Source organism: Nematostella vectensis, chromosome 8 (assembly GCF_932526225.1).
Source record: "Nematostella vectensis chromosome 8, jaNemVect1.1, whole genome shotgun sequence".
NCBI classification, from domain to species: domain Eukaryota; kingdom Metazoa; phylum Cnidaria; class Anthozoa; order Actiniaria; family Edwardsiidae; genus Nematostella; species Nematostella vectensis.
In genome coordinates, this window is record NC_064041.1 from 7,398,715 (window position 1) to 7,425,248 (window position 26,534).

Below are 26,534 nucleotides of genomic sequence, written 5' to 3' on the forward strand. Positions count from 1 at the left end.
ATGACACAATAGTTATAATAGAAATCGTGTCTAGGACCGTTTATTTTATTAATTTTATTATTATTTATTAATTTATTTTGCTAGTATTCCGAATCTATTAGCGGGGAAAAGGTACGGCGAGAACGCTCAAAAGTCAAAGATTTCAATCCAGAAAAAAATTGCGTGGGATAAAAACTCCAATATACGTCGGGCAACCCTGTTACCAGAAGTTCCAAACTTCGCGGCGAAATCGTTTTTCGCTTCGCCCAAGTGGTCCTTGCCGCGAAGCTCAGAGCCTCTGGTACCCAGGGTAACGTCGGACGCGTTCTACTTCGTCTGAATTCATCCATCCCACCCCCCCCCCCCCCCCCCCTCCCCCTCGCTCCTGCTATATAGGCTAGAAGATCGGCTCTTTTCTATCTACCTAACAGATCAATAGCCATTCTAACGTTTCTTGCGTACGTGCGTATCTAGGCCGTGATTCAAGTACGTAAGTCGCTTGCAAATGACTGAGACCGCCCTTGTCATGTCGAAATCATTCATGGTGATAATGCGTCATCAACAAAAGACTGATGGTGCGTAGTAGGAATCGTGCGACGTCTCACGCCAGACAACGACTTTTTCTAAAATTCAAATAAACGAATAAAGTACACTGTACTTTGGTTTGTGTGTTTGTAACTCAAGGGAAAAGGATGGTAAATTTTATACTAAATAAACGGAAAATTGATTTACGTGCGAAATAAGACTTCAGCAAAAAAGCAATCTGGTCCCCTATCGCCCCTAGTTTGCGTGACGTGTCGTTCTTTGTGTTGTGCGTCGCGTGACTTAATGAGACCGTGACACGAAGCTTTATACCAGATAAAGGTAATGATAAAAAGGCTCCGCAGCGGATAAATCTTTCGGTAAAACCACAGTGTATGTCTTATTATACCCATGTTTTAGAGTTAAGCTAACTGGTGGCGTCTTGGATAAAAAAGTCACAAGATTAATCTTATCTATCTAACTGCTTAGATTTTAAATTCTGGTTGAGATTTTGCATATTACTGTGATAATACTTTTCTTGATAAAAAAAGACGTGTCTTATCTAACGGTTTTAGGTAAGCTATAGTCCGAGTTCAAGTACCCAAATGAATAAAGTGCTTCACTTTTTGACGATTGTCAAACATTAAGACAAAATTTATTCGCTAAGAAACGTGATTCCGTGAAAAGGGTGGTTTTTGGTTTCTCGCGAGATCAAAATAACATTACAACTATAGCTTACAAGGTTTTATTCTTTTGAAATTATAGAATAATATCTGCACACGTGTCTTGTAGTATTTTGGCCGATTTTCTCTTGTATAGATGTCTTTTGACCCGTGACCCTAATAAAGTGAGGAAACCACATAATAGTCTTCTATCGCTTATCATTTCTGTTATATTAAAAGAATATGCTATGCATTAGCGTATTTTTTTCCGCTTCGACCATGTTGAATATGGTTCCGTGAGACAGTGATTTTGAGCATTTCGATCATTTCACGGTTTTCGGAAGCCTCTGTCTCGGCACGGGGTGAACTCACGGGAAGTAATAATTTTATCGACGCTTTCCGGTTGTCAATCAAATAATTTTTCCAGGTTCTATTGGTTTGTAAAACAATAAAAATTGTACTAGCTTAAACATGATTGGACAATTCAGACAGGTGAGGTTGATTGACGGACGTGAAATGACACGCTAATGGCGTCAGCTGGCTGCATTTGATCCCGAAGTTTAGAGGGAATCTGAAAATTCTCAGTCGAAGAAGCGACACTTTGGAGCTCAAGAAGTTTGTAATATCAGCTTAAATCCAAACCATTGTTTGCGGTTTTCCTTGATTTTTAGAGCAAGTACTGATGTCTTAACGAAGGATGTCTGCATTTAGGGAAGCCTCGAAAATGAGGGAGAAAGAAAGGCCGTATCCTTGCGCGCCTCCACCAAGTCCTATAACGGGCTCTCGGAGAAATTTCGACCTTTCTGTATCTCCACTTTCTTCTTCGCCAGAATCTTCATTTAAAGACGAAGATATAGAAATGAATGACTTCTTAGTTATGGCTTTATCAAGGATGAACGTCGAACAGTCTTCTTTAAAGAGGAAGAAGCATTCCGAGTATGAAATTTCGTCGGGATACGAAGGACATGACATTGTCGAACACAAAAAGGCCAAATGCAAAAGGAAGCACAAGAAATCTTCAGGGCATAGCACTCATACACGAATACCTGAAGTCAGCAAAGTGAATTCTACAAATACTTCTTTACCAATGCCTACATGAGAACATATGTTCGTTGTAGAGAATATTTTATTGGAATTTCGCGAATTTACTAGGGGAACGAAGTCGTGTGAGCCAAGCCGATATGGATATCAAATTGCTCTGAAATTGTTACAGAAATAAAACGATAGCGACTAACTCCTCAAAGAATCAAGCAAGAGCACATTGAAAAACGTCTAATGAATATACAGAGCCAATAAATTAAAGACATTAAGAAGTATTTTTTCAGGAAAATTTCAGATAAAATGCAAATTTAAAACGAGAGCGAACAGTTGGCGTGCGAACATTTCTGCTCCATCGAAACAACTGTTGAATTCGCCTCTTTGAAAATGTTTCCAAAATTTCCAAGCTCTAAACAGTTGAGTTGCTATTCTACAGTTCACGCATAAAGTAAGTTGCTTAGTATACCTAGTTTAAACCATCTCCAAAATTCAATTTTTGTTGTACTTACATAAAATTTAACAAGAAAAGTTTAGTAGTAGGAGATGTAAAAATCTATTTATGTGGGTCTTTGAAGATGTAAATTCATATTAAATTTTATTTTATACAAAAGTTGAATAATATCAAGGAAATAGGGCTAGAGAAAATTGTCCATTTCTTTTAATAAAATCAACACGCTATAAAACTATGATGGTACTGGAGTTGATTTTATGTAAATTGTGTGTCAAGCTTATCTAATCTGCGAAGAAATTTAGACAATTTTTTGTAAATCCCTTGTGGAATTCACTCCAAATTATAGCTCTGACCTAATTTTAACCATGAAGCCACAGCCAAATTTAAAACTTAGTTCAGTAATTGATAAAAAATGAATGGATTCATTTTATTTCTCACTTTTCTTGAAGGTAATCTTTTTTCCACTTGGCTGTCATCTGGGTATATTTAGTTTGGGCCATAGGTTGCACCATTGGTGAACTAGAAGCATCCGCTTCAATTCACTTGACAGTGAATGTCTGTTAGTTTATGCTTACAAGCTATTTTTGTCAGCTTATGCTAAATACCTAGTCATGATTCAATCTTTCTATCTGTGAGATGTCAGAACAAGTTCTGTGGTCACTGACATTTGGGGAGCTGTTAAATTAATCATTTTCTTGTCCACATTAAATTGAACAACAAAGGTGTCATTGCAAAGCGTAGCAGGGGAGCAAGCTGTGATTAACTTAGAGATGATTATTTGAACTCTTATGTACCCAAATATAGCCATGCAAATGAGGGAAGGTGCCAAAGAAAAGGGGGGGGGGGGGGGAGAAGTTTAAGAGACAGGAATATTGCTGGACCTCTGATTGACTAAGTCATCAAATTTCAGAATTTCAAAGTAAGGTGTAACTCCTCTCTGTATCTGTCATATAGTGTTTCAAGAAAGATATGGGCTGGGTAGTTTTAAAGAACTCTGCCATCTGAAAGCACTTACCCGGCAGTTTCTCTGTATTGCTGTGTTGCTCTATAAATAAAGTGCTCATTGAGAACAGGCTTGTCACAGCTTGAGCCAAGATTTGCTAAAGCCTGTCCATACCACTAGGGCTAAAACCAACCAGATGCATAGCTCTCCCTTCGAACCTACCACAACTTCTGACAAAGTTTTCTCTTTCTTTCATGTGTAGACACTAGGGGTGCTGCCACGCCCTCCATCCCACTATAAAGAGACCTTTTCTATTGAAAAGAGTAGTCTACAAGTTGTTTTCAATGTACGGTTTATTTAATATAACTTAGTTTAATTCTAGTATCAATAATAATGCATACTATAATGAAGTCATAACATTTTGATAATAACTAGATTCTATTTACAGAATATAATAATGCTGGAAAAAATTCACTAGTGATAATAATATAATTATATTATAACTTTAATTTTAACTTTATAAATAACGTGTATATTAGGAAAACATACTTTGTAGTTTACAATGTCTAAGTAAGCATTTCAATTTCCTTTAAATTCCGTAAATTGAAAACTGAAAATATCCATACTGAACTTGTCATTAAACTTTTCCTGGACTAAAGCCTGCAAGAAAAATTAAAATATGACTTAATAACTGTTCAAGTTGCAATGGTCACGCCTGGCTACTATGAGCATGAGAAATGCTCTTAACAAACTCCTACCAGGGCAGGATCAAGCTCTAATTATGCAACATAGCTACACTGGGTTTTCAAAGTAAACAGAGAACCCATTGCAAAACAATACACATTTCAGTTAGTTTAAAGAGAAGTTTGTAATTTTAGGATCAGAATTTAGCTTACAAATTATATTCCTTATGTCCTTACTCCTGTGACTGACTCATGGATACTACCATTGTTACAGTTATCACCGTCATTCTATGGTCCAAGCGACCACGCACTACAAGATAATAGCTGTATGGAAAAGTACTCTCTTAGTACATCTAGACCTGCCCAGAGTTGCCCTCTTTGATTTTCCCTAATAAGATCACGGGAGCTAATGGGAATTTTTTTCAGTAAACCTATGCTAGGGGCATTTTACATTTGGGAGTCGTATGTAGCACAAGAGCAGATAAAAGTGGTGCAGGAGAAAATAGATGAAACAAATCATGCTTTGCAAAACGAGCACTCAGACTTGCTATAGGTGAAGGGGTAAATAAGTTAAAGGTGCAACAATTGACTTGACCACCGGCCCCCATTTAAATATCTTTATGATTTTCTTGGTCATCTTATTGATATACCATATAGTACTATCAAAAGACTCATATGGTGACAACCCTTAGCCTGGCCTACAGGTATCAATATTTGTAACTGATGACATGGCCATGGCAGGGGGTGGAGAACTGGGGGCATGTGCACACTGAAATTTTCAAAAATTATGAGGAAATGACCAAAAGGGGTGTTGCTGTGACTCCCCCCCCCCCCCCAATATTTTCTAAATGTTTCTGTATTGTGCCCCCACAATCTTATGTGGCCTGCTACGGCTTTGGATGATGCAGCACCTAAAGTGAGGATCGAGATAAGTTTTAAATTGGAGGCAAGTTAAAAAAAATAAAATAAAATTCTAAAAAGATACCTCTTGATGTATATGGATTGAACATTTTGATAACTACCCAAAACATGAAGCAGAAGACCATGAAAGTACAAGTGGGATGTTCTTAAAACTTTATGGTAAATAATGTAGTGTTAACGTTCCCTCTGCTTGTTTTGGGTGGGGTCAGTGCCCCACCTAAGGGGTGTGGCTGTGCTCCTAGCTTTCATAATACCACTTGTATTGTGCCACCCCCCAAGTTTTTTTTATTTCCGTTATGGCTCTGTAGTGATGCTGTGTTGATAAGCTATTGTATGCTGCATTCATTCTTGCCACGTGATAACTGTACAGATCTCATCACATTCTGGATGTGCTGTTCATCTCGTTCCGCTCTGGGAGAAAAAAAAACATCCTTTTTCAGCCCAGAAAAACATTACATAGAAACAAAAGGAACATGTCATTAAGGAGTAACCGCATGATCCCAAGTTAAAAAAAAGGCATACCTGTAACCACGAGGGAAATTTGCAATTCCGTTTGGGGTGGGGGCCAATTTCACCAAAATAAAGCTAATTTCCAGCAAGAAAATTAAGGGGGGTTGAAAGTCCTTTTAGCCTAGGATGTTCCGCGGAAATAGAGGGCAAGCGAGGAGTATGGTTGCTCGGAGAATGGAGAGAGGGGGAACGTTTGATTTGCCTCTCACATTCCTGTCACCATTCTTTACGCAGGCACTCTTTGCTGGCTTTCTATTTCTGCTGAAACACCATGGAAACGCTTGCTGTGCAGGTTAGGGTCATCTAATCAACTTTTTGGGGGAGTATGGATCTATTTTCAATCAGCAGATAAGTGGTATCGTTACATTTTCAAACAACGGCTCGGTAAAAAAGTAATTTGAAAAGACCTAAGTCAAGAACCAAACAAAAGACAGAGATTTTTTTCTTTGGCCACAATAGGTACCCCGTTAGAGATTTTTGGCTAAAATAGAAAATGGTCCGAGAACATGCGTAATCGATGATGCTGGTGGTAATGTTAGATAGGCGAGATTTTGATAGGTGCCCCTTGAAAAATGGGTGGATTGTTTGGTTGACCCATTGTCCTTGGTTTCAAGCATCATGTTTTCAAAGTTGTACTTGCGAAGATAGTCACGCCGAAGGACAAGCTACAAGTGGTTAACTTGTACAAGCACTTCATGTTTGTTGATAGCCTTTTTTGGTTGATAAGAGTGAATACATACTGCTGTACTTGAGAATCTTCAAGTTGTACCAACTGGTCCCGTTTGTTGACGAGCTCGACAAGTTCCTCTAAGAGATCTGCCTCACGTGCTTTCTCCTCTTTGGTTTTCTCAAAATCTGGGGTTGTGGAGGAACAAACAATAAGACAACCTTGTCTACACAATAAATAAATAAATAATATGTCGTTCTTGATTGGACCCATTTTGAGGGGTGTAAACGATGAACCAGTTCATAGGTTGTAACCAGACGAACTCGGATTTTAATCTAGAAAGGAAACCTCCGTCTTACCCTCCTTTTCCAGCAGTGCTCTGAGCTCTCTGTTCAGCAACTCGTATCGCCTCTCCAGGTCATCCTCCTTTTCACTGCAATTCAATGTAAATACGCTATGTTACCTACATTATAGATACGTTTTGAGCCGATGGTAAATTTCGATAGCGCGTCTTCGGCTATGTAAATCAGAAAAAGGTATTACTCACAGTAGGCTTAATTCCGTCTGGCGTCGCACCAACTCATTCTTTTTGTTGACCAAGATAAACCACTCCTGTAGCAACTTCTCCTCCTCATCTTTACAACCTGCGGGACGTTACAATGAGAGAATACCTTTTTGTACATACAGATATCAAAATGGATCCTTGCTGTTTTGCTGTTATCCTGACAGCTCATGTAATTTAGTCACCTGACTACTATTTGATACGTGATATGCCAATTTGAGGCAACACATGCGCCGCTGAGCATGTCGAGCCCACATTGGTTGTGAGTAACACTACCCTGTACCCCCTGGATCTGATCACATGGGCTGTGAGTAACACTACCCTGTACCCCCCCTGGATCTGATCACATGGGCTGTGAGTAACACTACCCTGTACCCCCCTGGATCTGATCACATGGGCTGTGAGTAACACTACCCTGTACCCCCCTGGATCTGATCACATGGGCTGTGAGTAACACTACCCTGTACCCCCCCTGGATCTGATCAAATGGGCTGTGAGTAACACTACCTTGTACCCCCTGGATCTGATCACATGGGCTGTGAGTAACACTACCCTGTACCCCCCCCTGGATCTGATCACATGGGCTGTGAGTAACACCAACCTGTACCCCCCCTGGATCTGATCACATGGGCTGTGAGTAACACTACCCTGTACCCCCCCTGGATCTGATGGACACACCTTTATGTTTCATAACAGTCCTCAGTTCTCTCTCCAGCTTGGCCGCCACCAGGTCGAGTGCAAGTTGTTCCTCCTCCAGTGCCACCAGCTCCTGCTTGACATACTCCGTCGTGTCCTGTAGTCCCTAAGAAAACCCAAAAAGTTTCAGTCAAAGAAGCAATTGAACATGGGTTGTGGCCAAGTCCCGGTAAGGTGGCAAGCAGGCCATCTTACCAAAGAGAAAATCCAGAATTTGTGAATGCTGTCACCATAGTTTTTTTTTCATGCACAACACTATAGGAGTGTTATATTTGCCAGGTTGTCTTCAATGTTTTTGTCCTTTTAGATTTCTTGGATTTAAAAATGCTAAACTTTAACAAAGTTATATCAAAATCAAACAAATGAGAGAAACTAGGGAGGACATAATTCAAGCTATGGACTTACAAGTTCACTACAATGTTCACGTAAATTATAACCCCGTGATATGTAAGCCATACTCTTTCGTATATTCTTATGGGAGAGCTTTCTTCTTTGGATTTAGGGATGCAAACCTTTTACCAAGCTATTTTAAAATTTAAACAAATGGGAAACTAGGGTCGTTATCTTTCAAGCTATGGGCTTACAATTTCACTAAAATGTTCACATAATATAACCCCATGATACATAAGCCATACACAAATATAGTCGAAAAATATATTCAATTTTATAATTTAAAATATTTACATTAACAAATTTGCTTACCATTCGCTCACTTTCAAGGGTACTTTCAAACTCATCTTCAAAGGGGTTCTGTTAAAAAGTGATAAAAAGTAAGGGTTTTCACATAACAAAGCAATTTTTATTGATTATTGTTTGCTCTGTCGAGGTAGAAATGTTTGCTGCTTCATCTACTTCAGCAAGGGTGTTGCTATGGATAGGGGAGCAGGCCGCAGGCACCAATGGGACTGAATTTTGAGCAGGGGCAGCTACACTATTACGTACAACACAAGTTGATAACTTACCAGCGAGTCTGTATCCTCATCTGATTTCTTGTCATGTTCTTCCCTTTCGGGTTTATCTGCAGACGCATGCAAATGAAATGTTTTAAAATTCTCAAAAGTTCCCAAAGACACAACGATGAGAACAACAACTTATACCAACAGCAACAAGATAAACAACACATGCCATGTTTAGGCCTAGTTTAAACGCCGTTCTTTTCATGTACTGTTACAAATGCATGTGTGAAAATAGACCGATTCGATTCTTCTATGTTCATTTGCATTTGGAACAGCACATGAAAAGAACAGCTTTTAAACTAGGCCTTAGTCTAGTTGTGTTTCTATTCTATCAACATTGGAAGACAAATTATATCGTGAATTCCGAAATATCTATCTAAAATGCATAACTTGACGTTAAAGGTATGGGTAGTTTTTTAGGTATTTTGCTATTCGATCAACGTTTCCATTTGTTATTGTTTTTGTTTTTTTAAAATTTGCAAAAAAGTGCAATAGTCTATTTGCGAAAAAACTTCAAAATTACTTTACTAACAATATTTGACTAAAACATCTAAGTTACTCGCTTGGAATTGATTGAAACGGTGGCTTTGTGTCACTTGGTATTGTATAGAAGCAAAAAGGGTGCGATGAGCTTCCTTTAAAGAATGTCAATAACCCACTTCTTTGTTATTGTTTACCATTGAAAATACAGCGGTACACATTCGCAAGGAAACTTCAAAATAACAATCTACGAATGAAGTCTGATATGTTATTGACGATATTTGGTTGAAAATATCTCACTCACTTGAATTAGCCGATAGAAGTGGATTCTCTGTGTTACTTGGCATTGGTGTAAAATGGCAGCATGATTAGCGATCTTCAAGAGCATTCCTCACCTTTGTCTTGCTTGTCTGTCGTAGTGCCATACTCCATGGTGCGTGGAGGTTTTGGTGGGGGTGGTGGAGGGTAGCTGGGGGGTTTCACCACAGGATTCAGCTCAAAGCTATCAAAGTTCATTTTTCTGGTTCGTGCATAAGCCTGAGCTGCAGCCCTGTGTCCCATCTTGTTGCCCTTTTGGTTAGGAGGGCAGTTTGTGTCTTCAGCTACTTTTTTTTCCTTTGGCGGTAGTTCTGGTGGAGGTGGCGAGGAAGGGATAGGAGAAACTGACAGCTCGTTTTCGGAATTGGATGATGAGGCTGATTCTTTCCTCTTCTTCTCCAGACGCTTGTACCTGGGGAAATGTCAAATATTGAAAAGGGGCGTTCATAGGGAGCAGACGCGGGGAGTGTACTCGACGGACTGGTGTGGAACAAGGAGTGAACTAGTCGGGGCTTGGCCTCGACTTCCCATCAGAGCACAGAGGCGCTGCATTTAGCTGTGCAACTAATGCTGTGCAACGAATAGTGTTATTCTTTTAAAGACAATCCGCTGTCACTGACACTTTTTCAGACACACCAAAGTTTCTTTAATGCTCTCCTTACCAACAAGAGCAGATAATGCTGGTTAAGATTTTGACCTGATTAAAGTCACTAAATAAAACTCACCTAGTTGGAGATTTGGGAACATCGGTTTCAGAGGGGTTTGAAACTGGCATCACACTGTAGCCTTCTGCCTTCTTCTCGGAATCAACAACAGAGGAACTCTCTCCCAACCCGTTATCCCCTGTAGAATTCTCCTCTGTTCCCTTATCGACTGTAGAATTCTCCTCTGCTCCCTTATCCACTGTAGAATTCTCCTCGGTTCCCTTATTCCCTGTAGAATTCTCCTCGGTTCCCTTATCGACTGTAGAATTCTCCTCTGCTCCCTTATCCACTGTAGAATTCTCCTCGGTTCCCTTATCCACTGTAGAATTCTCCTCGGTTCCCTTATCCCCTGTAGCTTTCTCCTCTGCCCTCTTATCCTCCTTCTTCTCTGACTTTACTTCATTCAGCACAGCGCGTATTCCTTTAAGCTTTTCACTCTCCTCGAACTCTGACTTCTCATGGCCCTGTTCCTTGTTGCGATCTTTGCCCAGCTTCAACTTAAGCGGTCTATGCTCCATCTTGTACCCCCTCTTGACTGGCTCATCAGTGCCATTTTCCAGAGGCTGAACGCCTGTCTCTGGGGTGTCTAAATCAACGGGCGGGCTGGATAGGTTGGCTTTGGTGGATGACTCTCCCTTGCACGTGGGGGATGAGGGTTGGGACGAGTCTGATGAGCTATTTGCCTTTTTCACAAGCGTGCTTGCTTTTAGCTGGACTCTTCGTTTCTTGTCGGGATCATTCTACGTAGACAGGATATAAATAAAAACAAGATATTGGTGTTAGTCACATGGATACCGAGATTCCCCGTCTAGTTCCCATATGTTTACACGTGCGACACTAAGCCGCGCAAAGCAAAAAATCACTTCACATGAGTTTGCCACACATTTTCTGAGGCGAAATAACTACAATGAGGTAGTCTACATATTTGCAGCATTTTAAGTATCATCTAGGAGTATTAGGTGTGCGGAAAAAAATCAAGACGTGGGAGCCCTGTGACAAGAAAGCCTGTGAAGAAGGTTACTGTTTGTACTGCTAGTATAAGTAGTTACGAACCTCAGTGTTTTGATCAATGTCTTTTCTTCTCCTCGCTTCCAGATTGCCACGGACTTTAGAGGTGAGCTTTTCTTGACGTTCTGCCTCTGTCTAAAGACCAAACCAATAGCTTGTCACTTCTCAGCATACTGAAGGCTCAACTATGTTGCCATCTTTATGAAAAAATACCTTATAGAAGACAAACTTTCTAAATCTACAAAATAAGACTTTCAGGGAAAGGGAAAGGGAAAGGGGAAAAAAGCCCTACAAACAGGGCAAGCTTCTGCAAGTGATGGCTGTCGTAACAAGTCATTTATCTTTTAAATATCATTACTCGGGCTACCTGTGGTAGCACAAGTCTAGGTTTACCTTTTCTATCCATGTCGAAAACTTGTAAGCCTGCAATGCTCAGAGGTCTGAAGTAAACTCTGCCTGAAAGCAAGGCGGCTTTTGTGGAAGACTCTTTTCGTTCGCAAAATTCGGAGGGACGCTCACTACTCACACTAATGCACATGCTGTCTGCGATAGACCCACAATAAATAGGGCTTCTGGAATTACGCGCTTGTGCAGAAGCGAGTAATTTGGCTTTCTCCGCGTAAACCGCAAATTTCCGCATAATTCATGGTAATTTGGCTAAATTTTGAAAGACAAAACATTTAAGTGCACAGCTGATGTGTTCTTTTAATGACTAGGCGTTCTTTGCTAAATCGCGAAGGCCTAGGAATAATAATAAAATAAAAATTAACCTTTTCAAGTTATTTCGTGCTTTCCTTCGGTACAAAATGTAGTTTGGGCGTAACAGTTGATATTCCGTGTAATTTAGCGCGTAATTCAGTAAAGAATCCCGTAAAATTTTGTTTTTTAAGGAAACATGTATTGCAAAATCCCGCCTAATTTAGAGCGTAATGATTGATTTTCCGCGTAATTTAGCGAGTAATTTAGCAAAGAATCCAGCGTAATTTTTATTTTTTTCCGCGTAATTCCAGAAGCCCTGACTAAAAGATGTGTATAACCGTATATATTGGCCAGGGTTGTTTCAAGGACTGTCTAGCATGTTCTATAACCAGATATTTGATGAAATTTGAATTGTTTTGCTATAAAGAGACTTGCTCCGCCTCGGCCTTCTTTCTCTGCAGCTCGTAGTACAAATATTTCTTAGTTCTAACAACTTCAAAGGACACGTGATTCCGAAACAAGAAGAGAACCAATAACAGCGACAAAAAGTTTGGATAAGTTTTGTGTTTATTGTTTTGTATGCAATTTTGAACAGTGTCTCAAGAATTTTATCGCTCGTTAATCGCTCGCTATCAGTAGGGAGCATGTCTTATCCCAGTAAATAGTCAAATTATTACAAGAATGCTGGTCTCGTTATGCTAGATCTCATACTCTTCAGTATGTATAGCACCGTATTACGGCGTAAAGCCCCCATGCAAACTGCGCCAGCACAAGCCAGCATTGCTAGCGAATTTTTGCTCAACTGACCACAAGACAAAGGAAATGTCAGAAAGTTCATTTCCCATTTTGACAATTCCTTTGTCCTATAGTCAGTCAAGCGGAAATTCGCCAGCAATGCTGGCTGGTGCTGGCGCAGTTTGCACGGGGCTTTTAAATGTACGAGCCCCCGAGGAAACAGCTCACCAGCAGTCAGCCAAGTATGGAAAAAGAAGAATGGACTCCGCTTCACGAGTGGTTATCAATGTACTTTATTTATAAGCTGGTTGGCTAGAGTTGTGAGGTAAGGATCTGTGTTCAAACATGGAGGTGAGGCGTATAATATTTATGGTGTAAAATCTGAGGAACATTACCATACTCACCTGTAGTTTTTTTCTGAGGCTTTCGTGACTCAGCGCTGGTGCTTTTACAGGCTTACTCCTCTCCACCTCCCCCTGAGTAGACATTGGTTTCTCCACCATTTTCTGATCCTGACAATTCTCCTCACCCTCCCCTATGTTGTCACTAGCCCCGGTAGTCTTGGCTGCGCCTATCTCGGCGACTAGTTCCCTTGGTAATGCTGTGTTAGCACCAGCTTTTTTGCGTGCCTCCATGAGGACTTTTCGTGCGAGAAGTTTTATGTCTTCTTTACCCTCTGACGGCTCCTTTTCTGTGGATTCCTCCGTTTTAATTTCCTTGCAAATATTCTTGCCATCGGCCGGTTTTTGGTCCGATCCTGTAAAACAGCCATAATTGCAAAGTAATTTCTAAGTAATTTGAATTACAAAGTATCTCAAAAGTTATTTTTAACAACTATAAAAGTACATAAAAAGAACTTTGAAAGGAAAACAGAATAACCTTTCGCCGTAGAAGTCCGTAAGATCGCGCAGAGGAAAAAGAAAAATCTAGGAACATTTGGGATATCATTTTCTGCTGGGGATTTCTTTGAAATCATTTGACCCTGAGAAAACAGACATCCCCACGGAGGAGTTGGAGACCCTGGGGACTTAGAGGGTTTGGCCTTTCATTGCCAAAAGGATAAAAATGGTAGGAGGAAATTATGTAGTCGCAGAGAGAATGGAATAATTTGGAAACTGTAGTTTACAGCGTGTTGATATTTAATTTGCTTCTTTTGAAGTGAGGCAAACTAAAACTAAGGGAACTATTTGAAAAAAACAATAGGTTCTTAAGTGTACAATCAAACAGAGACAAAAAAGTATCTTCTACCCTGGTCAGAAAGCTATTATACAACGACACTCGTAAAACACACTCTCTGATTCGTCAAAGGTCCCTGTGTTATAAGAGGACACACGCTTGGCGTCAGCATGCATACATACATACATACATACACCACAATGAGATATTAACATCTTCTTTGTTGTTTATAAAATTTTTTGTGCGACGTCACAGCGTGTCATGAAAAACAGTCACGCTGGGTTATTTTTTGTTCAGGACACGCTGTGACGTCATCTGTGCATCTATTAGAGGACAGCCCTATGCAAAAATGAGATCTATTTGTTAAATGGCAAAGACTATACCTCGAGGTCCTTGTGTATCTTCTTTAGGCACTGACTTTTCGGTTATGCTTGGTTTCTGGACAGGAGAACTTGTCCTTGGTGCGGGTGGAGCAGGCCTCTTTCCACGGGATGCGGGACTCACGCCTCGTGCGGGACTGGCGCGTCCAGCGGGACTGGAAGCTCTTGCGGGGCTCGTTATTCTTGCGGGACTCGTTGTTCTTGCCGGACTCGCCCCGCCACTCAAGCTATCACCCGTTGACTCATTAGACTTCTTCCACTCGCTAAAGCTAGGGATGGGTGCTGCCCTTGGGGCTGGGACAGGTCGAGATGGGCCAGGTGGTCTGGACGGACGGTGTGCCTAATGTAAGCAGAAGGCGAGTAAAACTGACTTGTTAGATGTAAAAAGGAGACTAAATGCTTTTGTTATTACGGTATGCAGTAGTTAAAATGCTTTTGAATTTTCAGAGGTTGGGAGGAGCAAAATATCTTCTGTTAATTCTGCTGATTTTTAACGGGAAATATAAAAATATTTCAAAGTTGTAAAAGCAATGTGTCTATTGGAAGTTTTCTTTGAGGATGTGACTGATAATTTAGAGCGGATGATCTGCTGAATAGCGCGGATTCAAATTCTTTTGTTTCTTGTCAGAAGTGAGGTTTTCGTCAGCCCTCCAGAAGCAAACGGGCAATAATGCCGCTTTAAGACTACCTCTTGAATAAACATCTTTTCTTTAAGACCCTACTTTTGCTGAAGGTGCTTTTCAGTTACTTACACGGGATTGTTTAGCTGGTAGTCTAATGACCCAAGGGTCGTCTTCTTCTGGTTTAGCAGGAGATGTCGCTTCATCTGGCGGCTTTATCTGCTGTGTTGATTTGTTTGTTGTTGCCTGGAGGAGAAGAAATCTTGCATTTATTAATCTACCTCTAGATTGATAGACTTGAAGGGACACATGCACACGTGTACTAAGAACATTAAATAAAACACAAAATGGTGTGTAACAAAACAACATGAAATCTTCCTCTCTACTGTACTTCATTTACGGGTAAAAATATAAATGAAACAGTTTTCTGTTAAATGGACCATATGCGGAGGATCTAGTTGGTCTATTCTATGAAATTTCAAGGTTTGAGTAAACGTACACCTGCTCAGAAACCTAAAAGAACTATTTTCAATCCATTTCCATCCACTCTATGTGACACGTTCAAACAACAATATTGTATTTATCTGAAGGATCAAAGGTCCTTAGCAAACCTAAATGGCTATTTCAACTGTTCAGCATAGTTATGCTAGCTGAAATAATGCTAAAAATCACTCTTTACCGTGCAAGTGCCCCTTAAAAATTTTTTGCTGATATTTTTTGACAAAATAAACAACAAGCATATCGAATAGTTTGGACCTACAACTTTTGTCTGTTATATACAAAATCCTTTAATTGGAACGCATACTATTAATATCAAAGCAAAGGGAGTCCTGTTTATTGGAGGTCAACTCTTAATAGTGCTGTCCCCAATTGTATACTTACACCATCAGTTCCCTTATTTGTTGCAGGTGACACCACGGCCCCCTTACTCGTGTCCTTCGCTACTCCATCACCAGTCCTTGGGGGACTTGGTCGGTAAGGCGCTCCACGAGGCTTGGGTGCCGGCAACTTGACCCTTCGTCCACTGGCGGTCAACCTGTTCCGTCTGAACGCTGGGTCACTTGTCTTACGTTCCCCTTGTCCCATTCCAGGCGCCACACCCTTTTTAACAGGTTCCTCTACTTCATCTTCTTCGTCATCGAACGGATTATAAGCCTTCTTTTCAACTGGCTTTTTAGTACTTAACACCGGGGTTTTGGACATGGGTGGTGCCTGCTTTTTGTCCGATACGTCAGGTAACGGAGAAGGGGACGTGGCCTCGTCCTCAAATGGGTTATACCCGGGTCTCACAACGGCAGTCTTAGTGTTCTTCGTAGTTTCCGCCTCGGTTTTTATTTCAAGCTTGATCTCCTGAGGAGATCTCAAGCCTGTATCATCATCATCCTCGTCAAAGAAGGGATTGTACCCATCAGGTTTCCTAATATCGCTAATGATATCCGCAAGAGGGTTCTTCTCCTGTGGAGATCCCAAATCCTCATCATCATCGAATGGATTATAGTTCTCTTTAACGATCGAATTCGCTTGTTTTGTACCCACCTTATTAGAGGTATTTATTGTACTTTCAACTTTAGTTTCGCATTTACCAGATTCTTTCGAGCTCATTGACTTAGCTGGAGAAAGACCACCACTACTTAAAGATACTGCCTTCCCTTTAGTTATATCGTCATCATCATCAATGTTATCATCGTCCTCAAAAGGGTTGTATATTGTTTGTCCCTTGGGCGCCGTTTTACCCACAACCTCATAAATACCTTTCACAGGCGAAGTTCCAGGGCTAATAGCTGATCCTCTGGCACTCGTAGTGTTTTTAACCTCACCCTGTTTATTCCTTGTAGCATCCTCTGTTCCCCTCGCACTCAGAGATTGCGGAAAACTCTCATGACACACTGTTTTAGTAGAAGAGCCCACCTTTGGTGCATAAACCTCAAACTCTTTGCTAAAATCTTTTAAAGAACTTCCATCTGAGTCATGTTTTTCTTCAGAGTCGCTTGGCTTGGGCGAATGCGAGTGTCTTTTTGCTTTAAAAAGTGAGAAAGATTTGTAGTGCTTTTGTGTGCTAGCTTGCGGTTTGTTAAAATGAGTGCGGATTTGGAAGAGGTATGTCATCACGGACAGCTTGTCTGGGACAGACATGATAGCCATGGTAGTCGGGTCCAGCAGACGTGGTATTCCAAGTCGCTCAAACTTGTCAAACGCCTGCAGCAAAATAAAGGATTTATATTAAGACAAATCAAGACTATTATAAGCTTTAGTGATTGGCCAAGTCAGCCAAGGTGTCATCAATTAAATGTGACAGTTTTCCGAACTTCCAATTAAGCTGATTGTGAAATACTGATAATGACCTATGCAGCTATGCTATCAATTTTGGTGGTAGTGATTTTAATAACGATACATTTATTGTGCTGAAGATGGTGGTGATGATGAAGATGACGATGATGATGATAATGGTGATAATTTTTATTGTGATGAAGATCGGGATGCTGATGATGATTGTCATCATGACGATGAGGATGACGATAATGATAGTGGTTGTAATATTGATAATAACGATGAAGCTTGGAGATGGTGATGATAAAGATAATGATAATGATGGCTGTTACCATGGTGATATTCATAATAAAGGTGACGCATGGAAATGGTGATGATGATGATTGTTAACATGGTGATATTGATAATAACGATGATGGGTGGAGATGGCGATGATAATGATAATGATGAAGATTGCTAACATGGTGATACTGAAAATAACGATGTGTGGAGATAAGGGTGATGATGATGGTAGTGTGCATATGCTATTTGTAAGACGCCCTTACCAATTTGTTGTTCTCCTTGATGTTTTGAGGATCCAGCGAAGAAAAATCGCTGGGGAAGGATGGCAAACATGTTGAGCATAAGTTGTTTACAAACTCCAATACACCACTCGATTTTACTAGCACTCACATGAGATCTGGGTGAAAGTGGTGAATGATTGCACAGAATGCCAGTCCATCACGCCAGGATGTTGTCGTATTTTTAATCTTCACCCCTTTGTAGCCCTTGGTAACATTTTTACACCACTCTGAGATAAAAAATACAACCAACAGAATACACATGGCACACTTTCTCCCAGCTGATAGGACTTTGTCAGGGGCGGCAGATGGGAAAGGGCAGGTGGGGGGAAATAGCCCCCTCCCTCGCTATTTTAAGCAGTTTATATTGTTTTGCATTTGGATTCCAGCATTTTAAACTTGAGTGTGCAAGCACATGCATTAAAAAAACCATCAGAGGGCCTTTGCCCAACAACTTTTTGTGCTGATACACCTTTTGTGTTTTATTACACAAATGCCAATCAATAATTTATAAGGTAGGGGGCTATGTCACCAGTCGCACAAGATGGCTTCTGACTAAAGTTGAAAATTTCCTTTGTGTTACGCTAAGGGCTATGACTGAGTAAACCGCTAACATTCAGACTAGTGTCTTTGCTGCACAAGAGTGAAATGAACACAGCAACACTTACTTAACAAGTCAGCTTCAGCAGCACTTTGGTTCTTGTCCTTCTCCTTAAAAAAGAGATAAAGATGAATCTTTTTAAAGATTCATGTCAATATTAAAATATTGACATTTAACGGCACTACCGGAAAAAACATGTGAAACCCACCAAGTCATTGTCCTCCTTGTCGTCAGTCATAGAGGTAGTACTTGTTGGCCTGCAAGGGAAGCACATGTTATAAGATGGTTGATGACCAATCCTACTTCAAGGGAATGGGGTAATCTAAGAGAGGGAGGGCCAAAACAAAAATTGAGAAAAAAATCAGATTTTTGGTGGGAAAGAGGAAGTACCTGTTGGTCTGCAGAAGTACTGTACATGTAACAAAATGGTAAATGGCCAAAACTACTTAAAGGAAATAACATCTACGAGAGGTAGGGTGCAAACAGAATGTAAGGATAAAAAAAAGAGTTTTAACTTAAAAATAAGTTAGGGTTGCTTATAAGCCATGTTGCAGGCAAATGCAAGGTATGGGATGGTGTTGGAAGATCTTGCCGAGATATACATATACCATACTAATGGTATTGTTTCTGACAACTATTTTCTGTAGTTTATTTCTTGTAAGTTAATTTAATAGTACAGTCCCTAGTGACTCTGACCGCTTGCTATTGTCATCTCTGTGCTGCTCGTGAACCATATACTTGTTACTCTTGTCTGGAGGAGTGACAGATCTAGACCGCACTCTTTTGGCCTTTGTATGCCTGCCTTCAGATGCTATACTGCCAGTGTCACTGCCGCTGTCATGAGACGCCTCCTTTAGTTGGGCTGCCAATCATGCAAAACATATTTTATATATAGACTGTCATGATTACCATAATGGGAAGATTTCTTTGAGGTCATGATTGGTGATGATAATAGTTGGTGATGATAATAGTTAGTGATGATAATAGTTAGTGATGATAATAGTTAGTGATGATAATAGTTGGTGACGATAATAGTTAGTGATGGTAATAATTGGTGATGATAATAGTTAGTGATGATAATAGTTAGTGGTGATAATAGTTAGTGATGATAATGTATAATAGTGATGATAATAGTTAGTGATGATAATAGTTGGTGATGATAATAGTTAGTGATGATAATAGTTAGTGGTGATAATAGTTAGTGGTGATAATAGTTAGTGATGATAATAGTTGGTGATGATAATAGTTAGTGATGAAAATAGTTAGTGATGATAATAGTTAATGGTGATAATAGTTAGTGATGATAATAGTTGGTGATGATAATAGTTTGTGATAAAAAAAGTTAGTGATGATAATAGTTAGTGATGATAATAGTTAGTGATGATAATAGTTGGTGATGATAATAGTTAGTGATGATAATAGTTAGTGGTGATAATAGTTAGTGGTGATAATAGTTAGTGATGATGGCATGATAGGCAATGGTTCGATGCTAAAAATGATAAACATGATTACATTACTTGGGATACGATAGCAAAGATTAGTTACAGTCATAGAAGAAATGGTGATAACGATCATGATAGCATTTTGGTGATTATCTTGTTGTCAATGATTACACTGTTGTTGTTGATGACAATGTTGTTGTTGATGATGCTGTTTTTGCTGATGATGATTATGTTGTTGTATAATTTACCAGATTCAAGGCAAGCTATCTGAAACTGAACAGTACCATGTTCTTACCAAGAGAGACATTGTCAGCCTGGGTGCGGACACGTGAGTGATGTGGCTTGCGGAGCGGCTGAGGGGTTGATACTACAGGCTCAATCTCAAAGTCTGCCAGGCTCCCAATCTCATTGAGACTCATCATGCTGCCGATGCTCATCATGTCCTCATCCCTAGAATAAAAGGTGTCATTCATTATATGTCAGGGGCGGATACAGGGAGGTGGTTTGTTTGGATATCCACCCCCCCCCCTTTTTGAGTAAAAAAAATAATTGAAAGTCACTTTGTTTGAAGAAAATAAATGTCTGAGGGACGGGATATACTGTTATACTGTATACTTGTGCTTTGCCTGCTTGACTTTACGAAGCAACAAATCCAATTCAGCGTGAAGTATTGTTAGATCTATGTGACCTACTAAGAACCACTGGATCAGTTATAAGCTGTCTATTCAGCCATCATCCACCCCCATTTTGAAACCTTGGATCTGCCCCTGTATGTTGTTACTTATTCAGGCCTGATTATTGTAAGGTAAAGACCTTTGAAATCACAGCTTCTGTAAAATATTATAGCTTAAAAATTAAAAAAAGTAAGACCAGCGTAAATGCAAGAACAAACTGCTTTTTTTTATGTAACTGTTAGATAGAGACAAAAGAGATGGAAAGATTTTACATATAATTTAGGAAAAGCCAGTACTAACACTAGTCGCCATTCCATTATTAGTGTTATGTAAAAAGCACTTTACTTTGTAATTGAAATAAAAATCATAGGGGAAAACTTTTGTGTTTTTTTTTTCATGCACAATACATATATAAATAATTATAAAGAGGATTTAGCAGGCTTGAAAAAGAGTACAAATCGACAAATGTCTACTATGTATTCTAGTGAGTAAGCATCTAGAAAATGTGAGCACATGCAGTACTTTTTGGGGGGAATTTTGTCATCTATGTATGTACAGTAGATCCAGATAGACAGGGCTTAACTATGCACACTTCATGCCAGATTCCATTTTTCATAACCTTTATTTTCTTATGTTTTCCTTACCTTCCCTGTCACTAAAAGAATTTATACATCAGACCCCAAAGGCTTTTGGCTCTTATAGGGCCTGAACCTACATGTCACGTTGAGCAATAAATAACTTACGTTGCTTTCCCCTCCTTAATGAGCACACACGACAACTTGAGGTCCAAACTGGCGTAAACCAGCTTCTTTGATGTCAGCTTGAGCTTAAGGGAGACATCACGCTGGGTGGACTCTACACTTGCATAGTCTACCATGTTTATGTTGGCATAGGCAATGGGCTTTCTGCGCCCTCCAGTGGATTCCTAGGGGTGTAACAACAAGGTGGGATTAAATTCAGTTATTAAAGCCACATTGTCACCAGTTTACTTCAGGTCGATTATGTAATAATCTCTGATGATTTTTAACGGAAAACGTGAGAAATATTTCATAATTTTGAAAGTAGTGTGTTTCATTGGAAGTTTCTTTGAGGATGTGATGGATAATTCATAGTGGATGGCCTGTTTAATATCTCAGATTTTAATAGATTCTTTTGTCTTTTAACGGTTGAGGTTTCCGTCGGCTGTAGCCTAGGGAGTTCATCAGGCTTATTACAGAGATAAAAAAAAAAACAAGAAAGAAAGAAGGCAGAGACTGATTTTTGTTTTCCTTTAAATCACATTGTGGGTGCAATCTTGGATTTTTTTAGGGAAGAAATGAAATATGTTAGTTTAGTTTTCCTTCTGCTCTGCCATGTATGTACTGTAAATGTAGCAAAAGCCTCTTTTTTCTAGGGTTTATTTTACATTTTAAATATGTAATTGCATCTAACGAAAAGAATGCAAGAACTTGCAGCTGTACTTACATCCTCGATAAGAAACGTCCACTCCTTGTCTTCAAATCTACTACCAGGCCTTGAATCCTGAAAGAGGCTCAAAAAATGATTACACATACTGTAAATGATCTAATAAATGCCAGGGGTGTTTATTAAATTTTGATGGTCCGAGGGGGGCATTCAATTGATAGGAGGCATTTATTAGAGAGGGGCATTCTTTACAAACTATAACAATACTGCAGTCAGGTTTTAGTAACAGTCAGGGTCACTTTAAATTATAGCCTGTGTAGCAAGTGTTACTGACAGTTTGCAAGTCTCAAACCTGTAGAAGCCAAACTCAGATTAATTCAATTTGATTTATATTAACGAAATTCCTATGTCATTTGTTTTTTAAGCTATGAGGAAGGGTAGGGGGTTTGTTAGAGAGGGGTATTCATTACAAATTTGTAAGCTTAGGGGGGTGTTCATTAGATAGGGGCCATTAATTGGATCATTTACTGTAATAATTATAAACAGTAATGCAAACATAATAATTTTCTGTTGAGTAGTTTTCAATCACTTATAAAACAATACAGAATAAAAATCAATAATATGTATAGTATACAGCAACAACCTTATTCTCTGGATTTTATTGTTAGACTAAACTAAAAACCAAATACAGTGATCACAGAATTGTATCATAACATTGCTGTAAGATAAATATTTATTACCTGATATCATGAACAAATGCAAAACCCACCTGATAAAGGGTGACAGTGATCTCAATGTCCTCTGGCTCTGGCCACACGACCACACCTCTAAATGGGTTGGCTATACCTGGATGCCATGACTGAAGCTACAGCACAGACAACAAAAATTACATAACCTATGAAGTCTGAAAAGGCATGAGCCTACAATATTACAAACAAGTTACTTCATCAAGAGCTTTGTTAAGTACAAGCAGTCTAAAGGTTTGAAAACAAACAACAAGTTGTTTAGGCTCAAAATTACAGAACAAACAACAAAAAGTTACGGATTTAGTCTAAGAGGTGTAAAGTTACAGTACCAGCAACAAGGTAGTAGTAGAAATTGTAATACTAGCAGTTGTCAGGCGATGCATCATGGGTGGGGAGGAGAAACAATTTTCTATAAATTCTCAAAAAACAAACATAAACAGTTGTAGGCTCAATACAACCATAACAAATGAGTAGTAAAACTGTCAACTAACCTTCGACGGCTTTCTTCTTTTTCTTCTTGTCCATACTACACTTAACTTGTTAGGTAACCTACAAAAAGTACAATTAGCAATACTATTTATCTAATAAATCTTAATTCCATGATCAAAGAGAAATATTTCATTCACTGTACGTAAATTTAATTTCATGAAATTGAAGAAAAAGTAGCTTAATTACATGTCTTCACTTGGAGAACCGAATATAGCCTTTAATCTCCGTCATCAATGTGAAGTCAAAGTTTGTGGTCTTATTTTTCATAAGTTTTTATTACTGTAAGTTCACAATTTTCTAAATCATGAAAATCACAAAAGCAAGTACAGAAAAAATTAAGGAAAATATTATGGGTATTTTGATTGTTTTTTTTTTTAGATGACTAAATCATCTAAATACGTTTATGCCATTAATGACCTAAATAATAATAAAATAACTAAGGACCCCGTGCGCGTATCCAACATTTTAAACAATCATTTTGTTTCCGTAGGTCGCAGATTAGCCAACAAACTGCCCCCATCTCAACATAATTTTAGGAATTACCTTGCCACGTCAAATTCCCCCCCCCCCCCCCCCCCCGTCTTCGTTTTTGTTCCGATCAGTTACCACCGCAGAGGTACAGCTTGAAATAATGTCAATCCCTAACCATAAGGCATGTGGACTTTACTCATGTCCTACCCAGCTTTTGGAATGTGTGAGACATATCATTAGTCACCCTCTAGCTTTACTTCTTAATATGTCTGTTACCCCGGGAACTTACCCTGATAAACTTAATGATCTAAATAATAATAAAATAACTAAGGACCCCCTGCGCGTATCCAACATTTTAAAAAATAATTTTGTTTCCGTAGGTCGCAGATTAGCCAACAAACTGCCCCCATCTCAACTCGATCCTTGGACAGCTATTGTTTCTGATTTACATGAATGACATGCAGTACTCCTCAGATAAACTAAATTTCTTTCTTTTTGCTGATGACACAAATATCCTGTATGCCGATAAAAGTGGCAAATCAATAGAAACTACTGTAAATAATGAGCTGTTTAAAGTCTATAATTGGCTTACGGCAAATAAATTAATGCTAAATATAAAGAAATCAAATTTCGTCATTTTCCATCCATACCAAAAAACTCTAGCTTGTCATCCTAAAATACTAATTTATGATAATGACAGAAAAAAAATGTCAGTCTTGAGTGTAAAGAGTACGTCAAGTACCTTGGGGTATTAATTGATAATAATCTCACCTTCAAATACCACATTGAGCATATTACAACAAAGATAAGCAGAACTGTGGGATTGATAGCTAAACTGCGACATTTTGTCCCAACCAAAACCCTACTTCATATCTACCAGTCCTTAATCTTGCCCCACATTTCGTACGTAGTGACCGTGTGGGGTCATGCCAGTAAGTGTTACTTGAACAAAATTCTATACTTACAAAAACGTGCTCTGCGCTATGTTTTTTGCTCAAAAAAGTGATCATGCGGTCCCCTTTTTCGCTAGAACTAACATTTTACCCATACAGTTGTTATATTTTGAATCGGTGTGCCATCTTATGTATGATATCCGAAATGGAACCGCCCCACCCAATATTCTAAACCTTTTCACGGATACCAAAAGCGTTCATTCTTACAATACACGATCATCAACCTCAAATAAATTCTACATACAAAAATCTAGACTTGAAATCCAGCGAAATTCTTTTTCAAGAGTAGGGTGTGGAATGAGCTGCCACAGTCATTGAGAGAGTCCTCCAAAAAACAGTTTAAAACAAAACTGCATTCAGCCCTTGTTGATATCCTTATTAAATATGATGACTATATTGATGTCTGCCAAATCAGCACAGCTTTGAAAAAATCACAATTTATTGGTATCATAAACTCACATACTTATGTTTGCTTTGTTTTTCCCCTTTTTTTATCATCAGATAAATAATGCTGTTAATGCTCTTTTTTCTCTAAGACCAGAAGTGTTTATTTAAATTTTCATTTTTCTCCCAAAATTTTTCAAAATTTTTCAAATTTTCAAATTAATATACTAGTTCTCACTTAACTTTGCTTATACAATTATATTTAATATTTATGTAAATAAGTAAGTGACTGATCCGTCTCGATTAGCTCTTCTATTTGCGGATCAGTCACACCTACTACAAATAAAAATTTGATACAATAAAAAAGTCTAAAAAGAGCCTGTTAAATTTTGCCAAAAAATGGTTGTTGATTGTTTGAAGCTAGTATATTTTCTTGAATCCTTCATATTCTAATGCTAGAAGTGGTCTGCAATTCATCCATATTTAATGCTAAAAATCACTCTGACATCAAAACAGTAATGAATGGCTTAACTTTATAATAGGAAGAACAATCTGGAAAAAATAATAAGAATTACTGACAGAAATAAGGAAGAAATTTTTTCAATTATGAGAGAAAGAGACAAAGCTATCCATCAATTTTTTTGTGTATTACTGTATATAGCTAATATCTGGTATGAGTAACCAGCGGCGTAGCCAGGATTTTTAACAGGAGGGGGCCCAAAATGTCCTTTCAAAATGTCTCATACATTTATGCGCCCCTGATAACCAATCCCTATTTATGAGATTAGTAGTATGTAATACATGTACAAAAAAATGTTTATTTAGTAAACGTCTTTGTCCTGTCAGATCATTGTGTTTACTATCATTTAATAACAATTTGTTCTGTTTTGAAAGCTAAATGAAATATGTCTAAGGAAGGAAAAAGATTTTAACGTGACTATCACAGTAAGGCATAGATATTCAAAAATTGCAACAAATTTGACAATTGGTAAAAAATAATCTTTCTAGATTCATGCATATCCATGCAGAGTTTTTTACACATTTTCTAGAAAAAACAATTTGTTCCTTTAAATTATAACCTAAACCACCATTGATATGAAAATGAAAAATAAACAAGAAAGAAAGAAACGACAAGCATAATTTAGATACCACTTTCATATTCCATCAGTTTGCCACGTTTTTCGTCCAAAAAGTAACGTAGTCTGAAATTAAATCTTCTTCGATGTTTTATGATAAAATACTCTAGCTGTGAAACTTGCGTGATCCAGTACAAGACCGGTATATAATACATCCGTCTTTAAAGTGATGATTTTATATTATTATAAGAGCAAAAGATCACAGAACAAACATCACGGAATTCACCAGCTAATTATACACAAGAATTCTCACCATTTTCCATTCTTCGCACATTCCACAGTCAACGATTCGTAAGACGCTATGAATTGAAACTTTGACGCGTTCTTGCCGACCCTTTGAAGCCTCTTCCATACGGATGACATGATTTAGCGAGGAAAGGAAGGGAATCGGCAACTTTGGTAGAATAATTTTGCTCGTTCCTCACTCATGTCTGGACCCTTCCCGAAAACACGCTAAGTAACCGCGCGATTATATTTTCACCGCCGGATCCCAAATATCTTTCGATCGATATGCTATCGGCAATCCTGGAAAAATCGACCATCAAATTTAGTGTTTAAGCTAATTGACGTAAAATTTCAAGTTTGGAACTATACTATAAAATAATTGGTAAACGCTAGTTAATAACACATTTTCAACATTTCTTTGACGTTTTTAAAAAATGTTATAGAGATTGGTTTCCATTTATTTTAATTCGA

General features: G+C 38.7%; 1 protein-coding gene across 2 annotated transcripts; it reads right to left on the reverse strand.

Annotated features, from left to right (window-relative positions):
• Positions 1 to 3,930: 3,930 nt before the first annotated feature.
• On the reverse strand, positions 3,931 to 26,324 carry LOC5515242 (F-actin-monooxygenase MICAL3). 2 transcript variants are annotated; one of them, XM_001635290.3, is made up of 25 exons: positions 26,092 to 26,324; positions 22,897 to 22,954; positions 22,429 to 22,524; positions 21,720 to 21,776; positions 20,999 to 21,180; positions 19,877 to 20,031; positions 18,836 to 19,001; positions 18,348 to 18,396; positions 18,207 to 18,249; positions 17,651 to 17,768; positions 17,524 to 17,572; positions 15,593 to 16,906; positions 14,843 to 14,956; positions 14,094 to 14,430; positions 12,939 to 13,291; positions 11,146 to 11,235; positions 10,114 to 10,832; positions 9,466 to 9,800; positions 8,597 to 8,652; positions 8,337 to 8,384; positions 7,617 to 7,740; positions 6,924 to 7,020; positions 6,736 to 6,809; positions 6,450 to 6,564; positions 3,931 to 5,610 (listed from the first exon to the last, which is right to left on the reverse strand). In XM_001635290.3, exons 1-25 carry the CDS (start codon positions 26,199 to 26,201, stop codon positions 5,526 to 5,528), a joined length of 4,944 nt encoding a protein of 1,647 aa, XP_001635340.3. In that variant the 5' UTR covers positions 26,202 to 26,324; the 3' UTR covers positions 3,931 to 5,525. The 2 variants fall into 2 exon arrangements, with proteins under 2 accessions (XP_001635340.3, XP_032240825.2); XM_032384934.2 differs by lacking the exons at positions 22,897 to 22,954; positions 26,092 to 26,324 and adding an exon at positions 22,735 to 22,803.
• Between the last annotated feature and the right edge of the window lie 210 nt (positions 26,325 to 26,534).

Coding starts and splice junctions, on each gene's coding strand:
- LOC5515242 (XM_001635290.3), bottom strand. CDS start 26,201: ATGTCATCCGTATGGAAGAGGCTTCAAAGGGTCGGCAAGAACGCGTCA. Junction 14,431..14,842: donor TACCAGCTAAACAATCCCGT/GTAAGTAACTGA, acceptor TGCTTACATTAG/GCACACCGTCCGTCCAGACC. Junction 8,653..9,465: donor GACAGACAAGCAAGACAAAG/GTGAGGAATGCT, acceptor ATGCGTCTGCAG/ATAAACCCGAAAGGGAAGAA.